Source organism: Myodes glareolus, chromosome 6 (assembly GCF_982192425.1).
Source record: "Myodes glareolus chromosome 6, mMyoGla1.1, whole genome shotgun sequence".
Taxonomy (NCBI): Eukaryota; Metazoa; Chordata; class Mammalia; order Rodentia; family Cricetidae; genus Myodes; species Myodes glareolus.
The window spans coordinates 27,887,991-27,901,670 of NC_142031.1; the positions used below are offsets into that span (position 1 = coordinate 27,887,991).

Here is a 13,680-nt window from a genome sequence, read left to right on the forward strand (position 1 = left end):
TAATCTTTGAAATATATAGTTATGTAAATATCACTATGCTTTTTTCTCTTATGGACAAAAGTTTCTGAATACTATTTTAATAATTACTTTCTCCAGTCCCTTATCTTAAATCAAGCATCCTATAGTTGATAGTTCTGTTTTGCCTTTTTAGAATTACAGTGTGTGGATTTTAAAAATCTGATTTCTATTCTTCTGAAATTAGCCCATTTGCATGTATCATCTCTTTAAATAAATTTTCATTGTTTTTGAGTAAACGCAACTTCATTTCTGTTGAGTAAATACCTAGGAATAGATCAACTAAATTATATTAAAATGATATATTTAACTTTACAAGAATATGTTATCTTCTAAAGTATCTGTTCCATTTTTCCCAGGGAATGAATGCTGTAGCTTTAGATTTAGAAATAATTGTTCAGGTTTTTTTTTTTTTCTTGGCTTGTTTTTTTTTTTTTTTAAATGAACACAGTATGGATTTGTCGTGTAGTATCAAATGATTGATTTAACAGTGAGAGCCTACACTATAACACAGGTGTCAGTGACTACATGGTGCTAGGAGCCGGTAGTGATTGAAAGAGGTCTAGAAGGAGGTTAGTGTAGTAAGAAGTCACATAGAAGGAACAACTTTCTTTTGACCACTCTGTGAGAGTGTTGTTAAATATGCTTAGTAGTCAGTAGTCTAAGTGTAAATGTGTGACTCAGTTAATGACCCAGCATCTTTTCCTTTAAAATTGTTTCAGAGAGCAGAATCTTGGCATCATCTTCCTCAAGAAAGGGACTCTTCCCAAACCTTGGATACACCCCAGGCTGAGATTGACGTGAGAATAGAAGGAATGAAAGTAATAGACTTCCCCTCTCTGGAGAAAAGTGAATTGACTCAGTCAGAGCGTCCAGTCATGAAACCAAAGCTAAATCTCTTGTGTTCTCCATTGCTAGGTAATGTCTGTGTTTTATTAATATCTTGTTATTTCATGTGTATGGGTGTTTTACCTGCATGTATGTCTGTGCACTGTGTCCGTGCCTGGTGCCCATGGTGGCCAGGAGATGTCTGAGTCCCTGGGTCTGGGAATCAAACCTAGATCCTCTAGAAGGGCAGCCAGTGCTCTTAACCACAAACTTTCTCTCCCAGTGCCTCTTTGTTCCCCCCTCCCCCCAGATGGTTTCTCAGTGTAACAGCCCTAGCTGTCCTGAATTAACTCTTGTAGACCAGGCTGACCTCAAGCTCACAGAGATCTGCCTATCTCTGCCTCCCAAATGCTGGGATTAAAAGCATGTTCCACCACCACCTGGTGCCTCTTTGTCTTTAACCAGAGATAATAGCTTAAAATTCTAAAAACTCAACGTGTGCTCAAACATGCACATTTATTAGCCTTGCTCCTAACTAACGTTTTAGTTGAGGATCTCTGTGGAGCTATACTCAGAAGAATTAGTTGGTTCTAGGTCTTCACAATGGTTGGTTGGCTTAGCTATATTTTATATGCTTTTTAGCATACCCCACTATTCATAGAAGGCTGAAAGGAGATCACTCCCATTCTAATGGGTATGTGTCTTCCATAACACAGTTGTTCTTGGGAAAACTTCATACTATATTTGGTGTTCCCTCATCACTGGGTACTCAGTGTTTCCTGACAAATAAAATAAATATCTCTATGTCTTAGTTGCTTTTCATTTCAGAGATAAAGATCATGACCAAAAACAACTTAGGGAGGAGAGAGTTTATTTGGCTTACATATCTTGTTCACAGTCCATTGAGAGAAGCTAAGGCAGGAACTCACAGGAACTGAAGAGGAAGCCATGGAAGAACACTGTTTACTGGCTTGTTCCCCTGGGCTTTCTCTGCCTGCTTGCTTGCTTGCTTGCCTGCCTGCCTGCCTGCCTGCCTGCCTGCCTTCCTTCCTTCCTTCCTTCCTTCCTTCCTTCCTTCTTCCTTTCTTTCTTTCTTTTTCTTTCTTTCTTCTTTCTTTTTTTCCCAGCATTTTTTTTTTTTTTAAATACAACCAGGACCACTTGTCTATAGGTGGCATCACCCACAGTGGGCTCAGCCCTTCCTATCAATCATTGATTTTGAAAATGCCTCACAGACTCTGATGGAGGCAATCTGATGGAGGCAATTTCTCAACTAGATTCCTTTTTCACAGATATGTCTAGGTTTGTATAGAGTCATTCTAAGCTATTGTTATCCTCAGCTTTGAGAACAAAACAATTAAGATGAAGAAATTGAGTCATTTCTTCAACATAGATCTTACTGCTGTTCTTAGTGGAGAATGACTTTCTTAGCTTTCTACCAAAGATAAACTAAAAGTACCTTTCAAATCAAGGAATTTAACAATAAAGGTGGTTTTATGGAGTTTTGTAGAGAAGCAGACTAGGACCCAGTTGGGCTTATTCTTTTCAAAACAAGCTAATGTGCAAGCCGGGATGCTAGTGCTGTGTTATTTACCATTAAAGTCAATTGTATGCTTCTCTTTAGAGAAACGTGTTGACCTTTGTGGTAGTTTGAACCTAAGTGGGCCCAAAAAGCTCAGGAAATAGCACTATTAGGAGGTGTGGCTTTGTTGGAATAGGTATGGCTTTGTTGGAAGAAGTGTCCTTTTGGGGGTGGGCTTTGAGGTCTCATATGCTCAAACCATGCTCAGTATCTCAGTTCACTTTCTGTTGCTTACCAGATGTACAACTCTCCAGTACCATGTCTACTTACATATTGCCATGTCCCACCATGTTGATAATGGACTGAACTTCTGGTCTGTAAACCACCAAATTAAATGTTTTTCTTTATAAGAGTTGCCATGGTCATGGTGTCTTTTTATAGCAATAGAAACCCTGACTAAGATGTAAGTTGGTACTAGGAACTGGGGTATTGCTGTGATAGGCCTGACCATGGCTTTTGTTTGAAGAAATGTGGACCTTGGGACTGGATTAGAAAAGCAGTTGAATTCTTTAAGTGCTTCTTAATGGATCATCCTATTAGGGACATTGAAGACAGTGGTGCTGAGTGTGATTTGAACAGTAGGTGCCTGGCTCAAAAGGTTTCAGAGGAGATTTCATGTGGCCTAGAGAAGACTCACTTATCTTGTGATATTTTGGTGAATATGACTGCTTTTTGCCCTTGTCCGAAGAGTCTACCTGAGGCTAAAGTGAAGAGATTTTGATTAATTCTATTGACAGATGAGATCTCAAAACAGCCTAGTATAGACTCTGTTATGTGGTTATTGGTGGTAACTCTAATGAAGATTTATAATGAAAAGGAACAAACTGAGCAGGATAAACTAAAAATGTGAAATCTGAAAAGGAGCGACCAGGAAAGGGAATGGAGCTAAGTCATGTGTTCTAAGGAGGTGAACAGATTAGGAAATGGAATAAAGGGAGTGTTGACCTCAGGACATATCTCACTCAGCTACAATTTTCAATTTGAGAAATGTAATTAAAGAAAAGTTTAGAGCACAATGTGGTAACACATGCCTTTAATCCCAGCACTCAGAGGCTGGCCTGGTCTACAGGGCAAATACCAGAATAACCAAGCTTAGGCAGAGAAGGTAGCCATTGAAAAACAGAAAGCTGGTGAAGACGTAATTGAAAGATTTCTGAGTTCAGGGCCATCATGGTCTACAGAGCAAGTTCCAGGACAGCCAGCCTTAGGCAGTGAAGGAAACCACTGAAAAGAGAAAGCTGATGAAGATGTTTTTGAACAACAGGGCCATGTTCTAGACCCCAGCAAGCAGCAGAACTTGGCATCTTTGGCCATGTTCTGGCTTTAGAGTCAAGGATAGAAGAAAGGGGTTATGGAATTTGCCTCTGTGCCTAAGGAAAGCTGCTGAGGCCAGGTATATGTTAGGGGTGTTGATGAATGGAGGTCCAGAAAGGCCATCATGTGAAGCTGTGTAGTTAAAGCCTGGATTGCCTTGGACACCCCAAGATGTTCGAGATGCCAAAGTCATGGGATTCCTGCTGAGGAAAGCTGCTCACAGGGAGTGGAACCAGTCCAAGAGAAAGAAATGTGTTATAGTCAACAAAGTTGAAAGGAATTGGAGATCTGAAGAGTGCTTTGACATTGGATGTGGAGATGCAGAGTTTGGAGTTTGCCAAGTTGGTTTTTGGTTCAGTATTTTCTCATGCTCTCTTCCCTATGTTTTAGAATAGTGATGTATATCATGTGCCATTATATGTTGGAAGTATGTGATCTGCTTTTTGATTTTAATTTTACAGGGGATTACAGTTAGAGATTGATTGTATGAATCTCAGAAGAGACTTTGAACTTTAGACTTCTAAATAAGTTTGAGACTGTTGCAGACTATGAAGATTTTTGAAGTTATACTGAATGCATTTTTGCATTTGCTACAAGCCTTTGGGGACCAGGAAGGTGGAATGTAGTGGTTTGAAAGAAAATGTCTCCCAAAGGGAATGACACTATTGGGAGGTGTGGCTTTGTTGGAGTAGGATGGCCTTGTTGGAGGAAGTGTGTCTCTGTGAAGGTGGGTTTTGAGGTTTCACATAAGCTCAAGCCACACCCAGCATCTCAGTTCACTTCTTGTTGCCTGTAAGATGTAGTCTCAGCTCCTTCAACACCATGTCTTCCTGCAGGCTGCCATGTCCTGTTATGATGATAATAAATTAAACCTCTGAACCTGTAAGCCACCCCAATTATGTTTTCCTTTATAAGAGTTGCCGTGGTCATAGTGTCTCCTCACAGCAACAATAGCAGCCCTAACTAGGATAACCTTGGTGGGAGGAGACAACTGTGACCAAGTGATTGAAGGTTGCCGTTAAGGAGAAAGCAACTCCTTTTTTTTTGTCCATTAACTTACAGGACACATAAGTACCGACTATTTTGATCCAAGGGTAGATAGATGAATGCTTACCTCCTTTTCTGTGAAGAAAGTTCTATAAACAGAAGACAGCAGTAGAGGTCTGATTTTTTTTTTTTTTGTACTCTCTGTGAGTACCAATTCTAAAAGTGCTTATTCTCCATATTTATTCTCAGAAAGAGCCTTGTGACATATCCTTCTGGAAACTCTAGGGCTTCCTGCTTAACCTCCCAAGTGCTGAGATTATTATGGTGCTCTGGCTGTAACCCAGGGCTTTAGCAAATCCTTTACTGCTGAGCTACAGCCACCACCATTTGAATTTTTTTTTAAAGATTTATTTATTATGTATACAATGTTCTGCCTGTATGTCTGCTGGCAGACCAGAAGAGGGCACCAGATCTTATTTATTATGTATACAATGTTCTGCCTGTATGTCTGCTGACAGGCCAGAAGAGGGCACCAGATCTCATTTACAGGTGGCTGTGAGTTCTGTTACGGCAAGATGTCAAGGAAAATTCTATAATAGAAAGATTTCAGCATTGAGTGAGAATGCAATTTCTTGTGTCCTAATGTGTTGTGTATGTAGCTACAGTTTTACCTTTACAGTATGTGGCTGGACCCTAATGTCTTCCTTGGGGGAGGTGATGAAAAGGCCCAATTTCGAACACAGACTCTGGGAGTCAGGTGGAAGACTTACAGCAGACTCATTTATTTAACAATGGGGAAAAACTTATAACCTTCCCAGCACCCAGGTGTTCTGATTCATTGACAGTTGACATTTCATGCTTGTCTCTCATTGGCTAGGTGTAGTGAGGGGCTGCGGGCAGGCCTGCTTTTCGCCTCACCCAGCTCCTGCACGGCTAGCTTAGTCCCAGAAATAACAACACACAAATTGTATTCATTTAAGCACTGCCTGGCCCATTATCTCTAGAGAGTTAGTTACTGACTAACTCTCATATCTTGATATTAACCCATTTCTAATAATCTGTAGCACCACGAGGTGGTGGCTTACCGGGAAAGATTCAGCATGTCTGACCTGGTGGCTGGCTCCATGGCATCTGCCTCATTGCTCTCTTCCCAGCATTCTGTTCTGTTTACTCCGCCTACCTAATTTTCTGTCCTATCAAGGGGCCAAGGCAGTCTCTTTATTGACCAATGAAAATAACACAATAGACAGATAACCCTCCTCCATCAGCTAGGCATGATCAGAACCTCTGACAGTTCCAGGCAGGACCCCCTCCCCACCCATATTGGTTCCTTTTGACCTGGTAGGCCTTAACTTTCTACAACATTAGGACATACCATTCCTGCTAGTCTGTTCTTCATGGATGCTGTCATTCATGAAGCATGGTATTAGGCTTTCATCTAATAGCAGTCTGTCCAAATGTAAGGGAACGGTTGAGAGCAGTATGAAGAAGGCATTGCCAGTTATCTATGTAGTCTTCCTGTCTCTTATACACATATACATGGCATGCTTGAAAATTAACTGTTTAATTCTGGTCTGCTCCCTTGGGAAATGCGGTTTCCTGCTTATTACCTGATTTAGCTCTCAAACTCCACTCATGTATTTTTAAATATTTGTGGAGTTGTTCACATGGTGCTTATATCTTATTACTGATTTCTTGGCTATATGTCAATATTTATGATAATTATGATTTCTTTAAGTTCTGGAACTTGGTTAGAAATAACTGATTTTTAATTTTACTATTTATTTTATGTACTATTTTATGTGTATGGGTGTTTTGCTTGCATGTATGTTTGTGTACCACCCTAGTGACAGAGACTGTCAGATCCCCTGGGATTGGCTTTACAGAGGATTGTAAGTCACCATGTGGGTGCTGGGAATCAAATTTAGGTCCTGTGGGTAATAGTAGCCAGTGCTCTTAACCACTGAGCCATCTCTCCAGCCCAGATAATTAATTTTTAAAAAGATTACCAGATCCTTTAAATGCTCAGTGTACCTAGTTAATTGAAAATAATTTCTTGTACCTACTAAAGTCCTTTGTTATTCTCAGTTTCTTTTTAAAAAACTTGGTTGATTCTTTCAGGGATGAAAATCATCTGCTTTGAAGGTTTCAAAATGATTTTCTAACTCAGTGCCAAAGATGAATCATATTAAATTTTCTCTGATGTTAATAAGTTTTTAATGTGTTTGTGTTTCCAATGTATACTGTGCATGTGCATGCCAGAGGACAACTTTGTTATTGTTCCTTAGGAGCTAGTCATTTTCTTTTCTGAGAAAGGGTCACTCACTGGCCTGAAACTCACTGCTTTGACTCACTGGCTGCCCTGTGAGTCAGTATCCGCCTGTTTTTACCTCTCCAGTCCTGGAACTGGTAGTGTGCAGCACCATGCCTAACATTTTTATGTAAGTTCTTGGAGTTCACCACAGGTTTTCATGCTTGAACAGAAAACAGTTAAAACAAAAATTTTAACTGACTAAAATTTTATTTTGAAAGTTATTACCCATTTCATATTTTTAACCAATTCACTAGTTTTAATTTGAATCCTACTAAGAGTAGCTGATGCTTTACTTTCATACTATTTTATGTGTATGAGTGTTTGAGGTGTATGAGGATATATCTGTGATAAAGCAGCTTTGTGGAGTTTGAGAGGAACCAAGCAAGTGTGCAGAATCCAGAGCAGTGAGCGTATCAAGGCCCCAAGTAAGGGACTATAACACCACTGTGAACAAAAATCCTTTGTGGGAGTTCCAGGGCGAAGGTTGGTGCCGGGGTAGAGTCCTCACTGTGTATATAGTTGAAATTAGCCTTTAATCCCAGCACTCAGGAGACAGAGGCAGGTGGATCTCTATGAGTTCAAGGTGAGCCTGGCCTACAAAAGCTAGTTCCACGACAGGCTCCAAAGCTACAGAGAAACCCTGTCTCAAAAAACCAAAAAATAAATAGTAAAAAAACCCAAAACATAGTTGAAATCAAGAAAGTGTGCTGTAGTAGTCATTAAATTCATGTTGAAAAAGAGGTTTAGTTTTAGCAACACATCACTGAAGCTAATTTTAGTAAATAAAGTTTTATTTGTTAATTTGTTAATTAAATCTTTAATTTTTGTTTTATAATTGTATAAGTGCTATAGGAAGTAAGGATTTTATACTAGTTTATGTATTTAGTGACGTAAGAATTACTTAAGCACTTCGGAGGGAGAGGCAGAGGCAGGAGGATCTCTGAGTTTGAGACCACCCTAATCTATATGGAGAATTCCAGGATAGCCAAGTGCTTATATAGAGAAACCTGTCTCAAAAAACCAGAAATACCATTCCCTGAACCAACAACTACACTTAATTAGTTAAGATGAAGGAAACCATGGTGTTTTTTTTCTTTAAAGCAAGTTTTCAAACTCTTGAGGTAATTCCTATTTTATATATTTCAGAACTAGGACTCCAAAGAACATTTGTGTTTGTGATATCTTCTTATAGTAGAGCTTAAACAGAAAATTTAAGAAGTGTTTATTTAAAACTGGCCACACTGTTACTTACATATTTACATCATACATAGTTCTATAGAGAACTATTTTGTAAAACAAAAATGTTTTAGAAGGGAGGCCTTGTTTCAGTATTGACTATAATTTTGATCCTCATCACCGAGAGCCCTTAGATTATACTTTGATATAATGGTATAAGTTTTTATGTCACTTAAGATTGAGGGGCCAGTAAGATGACTAAGTAGGCAGAGGTATCTGCTGTCTAACTGAATGATCTGAGTTTGACCTGGGACCCACATAATGGAAGGAGGGAAATGATTTCTGCAGTTGTCTCCTGATCGCCGCTTAAGCACCTTTGCATGTTTATATCTACCCACCCACCTGAGCACTCACACAGAGTAGAAATGCAATAAAAGAGACACGCTTTAGTTGTTCACAAACACTATTATATATATATATATACATATATATAATGTATATATATATATTATAGTAATTTGCAGAGAAGTTCGAATGCAGGCACTTAACCTTACATATGAAGAGATTATTTAATAATATTAAGTTTTGCAATCATGTTTCCTCACCTGTATGTATAGTAAATGATACTTAATTTTCGAAGTTGTCTTGGATTAAATGAAATACTGTGTACTAAATGATTGGGCTATTTTAGGTTCTGTAGATGATTGCTGCTGTTGTTATATTATTGTAATGATTGTAGCATCTTCCAGTTGGTAGCATGGTTAGACGCTTAAGTATTGTATGAATACAGCAAACACTGCACTTCTTGATTGCTTAGCTTTTTTACGTTTGAAACTTTACAGTCATCCAGGATAATTTTGCTACTCCTGATTTGCCTTTGCTGACATGTTTGACACAAGACCAGGAATTTGAGCCTGATTCTTTGCTCCAACAAAGTGAACTAGAATTTGCACCTTTGAGGTAGGGTGATTCATTTTTTTTGCCTTCTAAACTTTCTACTCATACTGTAGGTTGTTATTAGTATTAATGGTTTCAGGCTAAAGTGGGATTTGGAGTAGGGGCTAGATATTCTTATCACCTTCTTGGTATTAAATTGGTGCAGTGTTTTGCATGCAGAGATGTACTAGGTGACTATAGTTCATTTAGAGATAACGTATGTATGTCCCTTTAGGCATACTTTAGACATACTCAGTACCCTGTGTTTCTTTATTCTGAATCTCTCTGTATGCTGCCACTGTCCTTCCTTTCCATCCTACCTTAATTATGCAAAGAAAGCAGCCATTTCTAGGATACTAATTTCTCTGCACTTTCATTCTGCTCAGCTGTTACTGATACTGGGTTTGTATTTTTTGTTAGTGTTTGAAAATTAAAGTGTTAAGAAGCTAATTATTTCTTTATAACTTTGTATTTTCAGAGAGATTCCTGATAAGTCAGAAGATACTGAATGGCTTTCTCGGCCGTCAGAAGTTAGTGAAGCTTTATTCCAGGCCACCTCAGAAACATCTTCAGACTTAGTTAACAGTTGCCTTAGTATATCTCAGCATCCACTTACAGGTAGCACAACTTTTGGGTCTCAGCGCTCTCTTTTCCCATCTGAACAAGAGAATAATGGAGAGAATGCACCACCTAATGCTCCTGATGAACTGAAAGGCCCCAATGATTCTGATCACTATGATGCCCTGCTTTCATATATGTCATGGCAGACAGAAAAGGATACTCAGCAACCAGAAGGCAAATTGACTGATAAAGACCAGGTTTCCACTTCAACTTTTTCTGATGTTAGTGATGAAAGCATAACTGCTAGAAGAAACAATGACTTTGGTTCGGCTTGTTCACATGCTCAGTATTGGAAACAGGAAACCCCACAGCAGTCAGAAGCATGTCTACCCAGTACGGACCAGGCTTCCTTTCCATGCGAAATTACTCCTCCTAATAAAATGTCATATTCTTTCCCGCGATGTATGCTGGAAAGAGGAAAAGGGGCTCCCTTGACCTCTGTTAACCATCTTGAGAATGTTTGTTTAAGGTCTCCATCTGAGGATAAAATGAATCCAAAGATGGATTCTTTGGAGGGCTTTGAAGGAAATGAAGATATGAAGAAAAAATTACCTCCATTTTTTAAGCAAAAGGAGATTAGAAATATTTTGCCATCACCTCAGGTGCATGCCAAATCTCCAGAGATAAAGTATCTTGGTTTGGCTGCTGTCCTTGATAGTCATGAACAAGTTTCAGAAGCACATATACTCTCTAGAGGACTTGAAATCTCCAAACTAGAGGCTTCTGGTGGCCCCCTTCGAACAGTTAAAGCCAACTTGGATGAGACATCAGAACAACTGTATTTTCAAGAGGAAAGAAACCAAAAGGCAGCTTCTACTTTTGGTGAGAAAAATGTTGATGCTACTGAAAATGTAGCCTTTGAGGCAGTCATTGCCTCAATTGAGCCTTCCAAGCAAGAGAGTCCTATAAGTGAAATCCAGGCCAACATCAATAAGCCATTAGCAGATGACAGCCTTGAGAGAGAACCCCCCAAACCAGATCTTTCCCCATTAAATTATAATGATGAAAACTCTTTCATGGATAAGCTTAAGGATCCAAAATACCAGTCTACTCCTGGGGTGTTGGAATCAGCAGCTTTAAAACCATTGTTGCATAAAGAAGATGATGGTGGTAACTCCCTATCTCGGGATCCAGATTTAAAGTCACCCCCTAATGCTCCTCAGAACATGTTCAGTAAGCTTCTTTCTGTCATTCCAGAGCTTGAGTCATTTTCTTTAAGTGAAAAAGCTTACAACTGGGTTGTTGGTCTTGGGGAAACACAGTCACCTTCATTTCAGTATGATATAAACAATCTTGACCTTACAGAGAAGGTAGAATCTTCAAACATTATTTTTGCAATGAAAGTATCAACTTCTGAATCTTGGGTTTTACAAGATTTAAAGCAGCAGACCTTTGAAGAAGTTGCAGATTCCTCAGATTATAATTTGGGTAAGGCTGTATCTGCTGCTGTATGGAGCAGCTTTTCAGTAAATTTGACAGCATGAGATGCAAGTCCCTCCTTGCTTTAACTTTGACTGGTGATGCATCACTGATTCTAGTGAGCTAAGGAAACTGAAGAAGGCTAAGGTGAAATTCCTTGGCCTGTGGGGGCCGAGTCCAGTTTCATTGTATATACATTTATGCAACATGACTTTTCTTTTTTTTAATAGATGGCCTACAGGAGAAGGCTGAGTCTACCATTGTTACTCTGCATGGTGATGCTGAGTACTGCAGCCTATATAAAACTACTGATGTACACAGTGAAAGAGTTTCTGAACTGCAAAGAGAGGTAAGATACAATGAAGTGATAGTTGTAGAAATGTGGCCTTTTTCAGTACTGATTCAGGAAATGGTGTTTGTTTTTCACTTTTTACAATTTCCCAGACATGGGACCTACAAGACTTAACTGGTGAGTACTTGGAGCTCGCAGATTTAGAGAAAATGCTTGATGATCTTTGTGACAGCTCCTTGTTTTGGCTACCTACTTCACAACTATCATCAGAGGAGAGCCATTTTGACAAGTCTGTAAGTTACTCTACTTGACCTATTTTATGGATAGGTAAAGGATTATTTTAGTTGAAAAGAAAATGATAATGAAAGTAAAAAGGCTCATTTGTCTTTTGATACCAATTCTGACTCACAATGTGGTCTTCATTTCATACCCAGGTATATGATCTACTAAATGTTGACAAAATATTTGTTTCATAGACTATGACACTAAACAAGTTATTTATTTATTTTTTTGGTTTGTTCGTTTTTTGGTTTTTGCAGACAGGATGTTTTTGTATATATAGCCTTGGCTTTCCTCCTGGAACTACTCTGTAGACCAGTTTGGCCTTGGACTCACAGAGATCTGTCTGCCTCTCAAGTGCTGGAATTAAAGGCATGTGTCACCACTGCCTGACTTCATTTCATGAATTCTGTGGTGTCTTAGAAAAGGACATCTTTTGGAGTTCTAGACTTTTTAATTTTTATTTTTTTAAATTTTGAGACAAGGTATCTATATGTGGTCCTGGCTGCCCTGGAGTGTGTTGTGTAGATCAGGTTAGCCTTGATCTCAGGAGAGCTCCTTCCTCTGCTTCCCAAGTGCTAGGATTGAAGGTGTCTACCACCATACTTGGTCCTCCAGGCTTTCTGTCTTGAGGTATCTTCTTTGTATTGGGTCAACAAGAATCTTTGGAACATGTGAAAACTGGACACATTCATGAGGACATTTAATTGTGCTGTCCCTCTGGTCTTTAGTGTGTTAGCTAGCCTTGAGATACTCAAGTATTTCTGTTTAGAAGTTCTTGAAAACTTTGACTTCAGGCATTTAAGAAAATCTCAAGCATCATTGTTTCTCTGGGAAGAATACTGCAGTGCTTAGAATCCAAATTAGTCTGTCTTTCTGAAGGGCTCTAACTCTGCCTCCTTCTTCTATGAACTGCATAAGCTTGTACACATCTTCCCCACACCTGTTTATGCCCCTGTTATGGTACCTGTGCTGAAAAATGGTGACTCTAGAGACTTTTTAAAATGCTTTATAAGACTTCATTTGTTTGGCTCTTTGAACCATCTTGTCTTCAATATTCCTTGAGTCCCACCCTTGTTTGTGTGATGCTGTCAGGCAAACCTGGGTCTCACTTGTGATATGTCCATGTATCTCGTTCAGGTTTAGAAGTTGGTTTGAGAAGATGAGTGAGCAAAGATAGCACGAAGGGTTTTCCTTTTATGTATAGGTTGTTGACTATGTAAGAAAGTTTCGTGGGGTCTATTTTGTTTTCTTTAGTATTTTAAAGTAGGCATTTTTGATGAGAGTGGGGATAGATATAATGGCTGACAACTCTGCTCAGGTGCAGTGCCAAGAGCATCACAGTAGTCCACTTAGTCTGTCCTCAGACTGGGTTAGTGTGGATTATTTTCATCCACACTTTACAATGAATACTTCTAGGGTTGTGACTCAATGTACAAGGATATCAGTAGGGAAGTAACTACTTTATGATGAACTGTCTTTGACCTGTTACCCTCTTTTCTCAAGAAGTGTAGTTTTCTAGCTGGCAGTGGTGGTGAACACCTTTAATACCAACACTCTCCCTCTATTTCCCTAAACACCTTTCTGAGCCTAGCAGCTCTCTTTTGGGAATGTCCTGTACCTTGCAAAGAGAAATACAACAGTGTCAGAAAACATATTTCAGTCATAACTGATGAGAACAGGAGGAGTAGGATAGGGAGCTGCTAGCGATACCAGAAAACAGACTAAAATACAGAGTGGCTCCCTAGGTCAACTAAATATTACATAACCCAAAATATAAGTTCTGAAAAGCTCAAAATTTTTAAGTCAAGAATCCTGCTCCTAAAGATTGATTTTAGTATAGCTTGTGGGAGAAAGGCAGAGTAGGAAGTCGGGAAAGAGACAGGTAAATACAAGAGATTTAATAAAGGGAGAAAA

General features: G+C 39.1%; 1 protein-coding gene across 6 annotated transcripts in view; it reads left to right on the forward strand.

Annotated features, from left to right (window-relative positions):
- Window positions 1–13,680, forward strand: part of Alms1 (ALMS1 centrosome and basal body associated protein) — a 123,408-nt gene that overhangs the window by 14,582 nt on the left and 95,146 nt on the right. For 4 of the 6 annotated variants that reach the window (XM_085690559.2, XM_085690558.2, XM_085690561.2 and 1 more), the window contains 4 exons: window positions 738–933; window positions 9,059–9,176; window positions 9,631–10,946; window positions 11,423–11,541. In XM_085690559.2, coding sequence (XP_085546685.2) covers window positions 738–933; window positions 9,059–9,176; window positions 9,631–10,946; window positions 11,423–11,541 — 1,749 coding nt within the window. Of the gene's footprint in view, window positions 1–737; window positions 934–9,058; window positions 9,177–9,630; window positions 10,947–11,422; window positions 11,542–11,636; window positions 11,778–13,680 lie in introns of all 6 variants that reach the window. The other 2 variants (XM_087907072.1, XM_048416676.3) reach the window with 2 other exon arrangements.